Source organism: Phacochoerus africanus, chromosome 4, assembly GCF_016906955.1.
Source record: "Phacochoerus africanus isolate WHEZ1 chromosome 4, ROS_Pafr_v1, whole genome shotgun sequence".
Lineage (NCBI taxonomy): Eukaryota > Metazoa > Chordata > Mammalia > Artiodactyla > Suidae > Phacochoerus > Phacochoerus africanus.
The window spans coordinates 15,296,494-15,298,629 of NC_062547.1; the positions used below are offsets into that span (position 1 = coordinate 15,296,494).

Sequence of the window (2,136 nt, forward strand, 5' to 3'; positions counted from 1 at the left end):
CACTGAACTGACTTACAAAGTCACTTGAAGTTGGAAGCAGGAGGAGAAACCTGATCTTGTTTAAATAGCATACTGTTTATGCATCTAAGGTTGCACCATAGATATTTAACAGGTGACAGGTGCTAGGTCTGAAGAGATGTAAATTGTGGAGAAAGTAAGGAAGAATTGAAACAAGAACTGGGGCAGGTCTGCCAAGAACATGCTCTTCACTGAAAATGACAACTCTAGTTTTAAGAAAGTGAGACCATAATACTTTCCTGATTAAGACCTGTTATTTTTTATTTTTGTAGATATTTCAGGACCCAGGAAGGTGTTCCTTCGTAAGTGGATCTCCACATGTCTCCCAACAATGTGACTGTATTTGTTCTCTTGGGACTCACACAGAATCCACACTTGCGGGAAATACTCTTCGTGGTCTTTTTGTCCATTTTCCTGTTTACCTTGCTGGCCAATCTGTCCATTGTCATTACCATCTCCCTCAGCCCCACACTGTCGGCCCCCATGTACTTCTTTCTCACTCACTTGTCCTTCATAGATGCCTCCTTATCCTCTGTTGCCACCCCCAAAATTACCATTGACCTGCTGTATCAGAGGACAACCATCTCCTGGGGTGGCTGCATGACTCAACTCTCTTTAGAACATTTCCTTGCAGCATCAGAGATCATTGTGCTCATTGCCATGGCTTATGACCGCTATGTGGCCATCTGCAAGCCTCTGCACTACACGACCATCATGCGCCATGGGCTCTGCCGGCTCCTGGTGGTGATGGCCTGGATCGGAGGGATACTCCATGCCACTGTGCAGATTCACTTTGTGCTTGACTTGCCCTTCTGTGGTCCCAAAGTCATTGACCACTTCATGTGTGACTTCTTCTCACTGTTTGAACTTGCCTGCACTGACACCTACTGGCGTGGAATAGTGATATCAGCTAACACTGGGGGCATGTGCTTGCTCATTTTTTTCATGCTCCTCATCTCCTACATAGTCATTCTGAGCTCCCTGAAATCCCATGGCTCTGAAGGAAGACGCAAAGCCCTCTCTACCTGTCTATCCCACTTTACAGTAGTGGTGCTCTTTTTGTCCCTTGTATATTCGTCTATGTACGTCCTGTGGCCACCTATCCTGTGGACAAGTTGGTGAGTTTGTTCTATGGAACCCTCACTCCCATGTTAAATCCTATCATTTATACAGTGAGAAACACAGAGGTGAAGAATGCCATGAAGGGTTTACTGAAGAGGAGAGTAACTTGGGTTGTACATGATGCCTAGAAATTAATAATTTATGTACATAGGGAGGTTGATATCTGTTGTAAATTGTGAAAGAAAACTAAGAATTCTTGCAGATATTGACAGAAGAAAGGCAAGAGCTAATATTTGTTGATTATTTAATAGTGGCTAGGCATTTATTAGTCATCTTGATAACCTTTAATATTCTTAGCAAGGCTTCAATACTCATGTTCATAACTTCAGAATAGACAATGGAAAAACAACTATATAACCCTAGTTTTATGAATATGGAGTATGTTTTACCCCGGATTCTTACACTGTTTTACTAAATTGTGCTACTTGGATGAAATTGGCTTCTCCACCTTGGTCTCAGAGTGTCTTCCATTTTTCTTAAACCTGTATTAAAGCAGATAAGGGATAGAAATTCTTAGGAGATGCATAGAAAAGGGACAGTTGCAAGAAGGAATTACAGCAGAGTTTTTTCTTTTTGCTATTGTTTTTGTTTTGTACTATGAATTTACCGAAAGCAAGGAGAGAGTCCCTTATAAAGGGGGAAAAGATCAATTCACAATCTATTTCTTTACTTGGCACAGAGGAAAATTTGAAATTACTCTGAATTTGCTCTATTTTCTTAAAATCCTATGGCCAACAGCTTTGAATATAAAAGAAATGTTTTCATTTTCCATAACATGACTTGAGTCCTTTGAAACAAAGTTAAGTATCTTTTATCAAATTTGAATGAATAGTCATATGATTAGGTTCCAAAGCTATGGTTCTGTAATTCTGATACATACATTTACCATAAATTAATGTTTTATTGACTCTTTAGTGTATTCACTTCATTGATTTACCCATGTAAGAACTGGTGTTTCCATTATTAGCATCCCCACTTTACAGAAAAGCAAATTAA

General features: G+C 39.8%; 1 protein-coding gene across 1 annotated transcript; it reads left to right on the forward strand.

Annotated features, from left to right (window-relative positions):
* Window positions 1-330: 330 nt before the first annotated feature.
* Window positions 331-1,268, forward strand: LOC125124474 (olfactory receptor 140-like). The gene is given in 2 exon segments (XM_047774585.1): window positions 331-1,072; window positions 1,075-1,268. Coding segments are annotated over 2 exon segments (930 nt in total). The 5' UTR covers window positions 331-336.
* The last annotated feature ends 868 nt before the right edge of the window (window positions 1,269-2,136 follow it).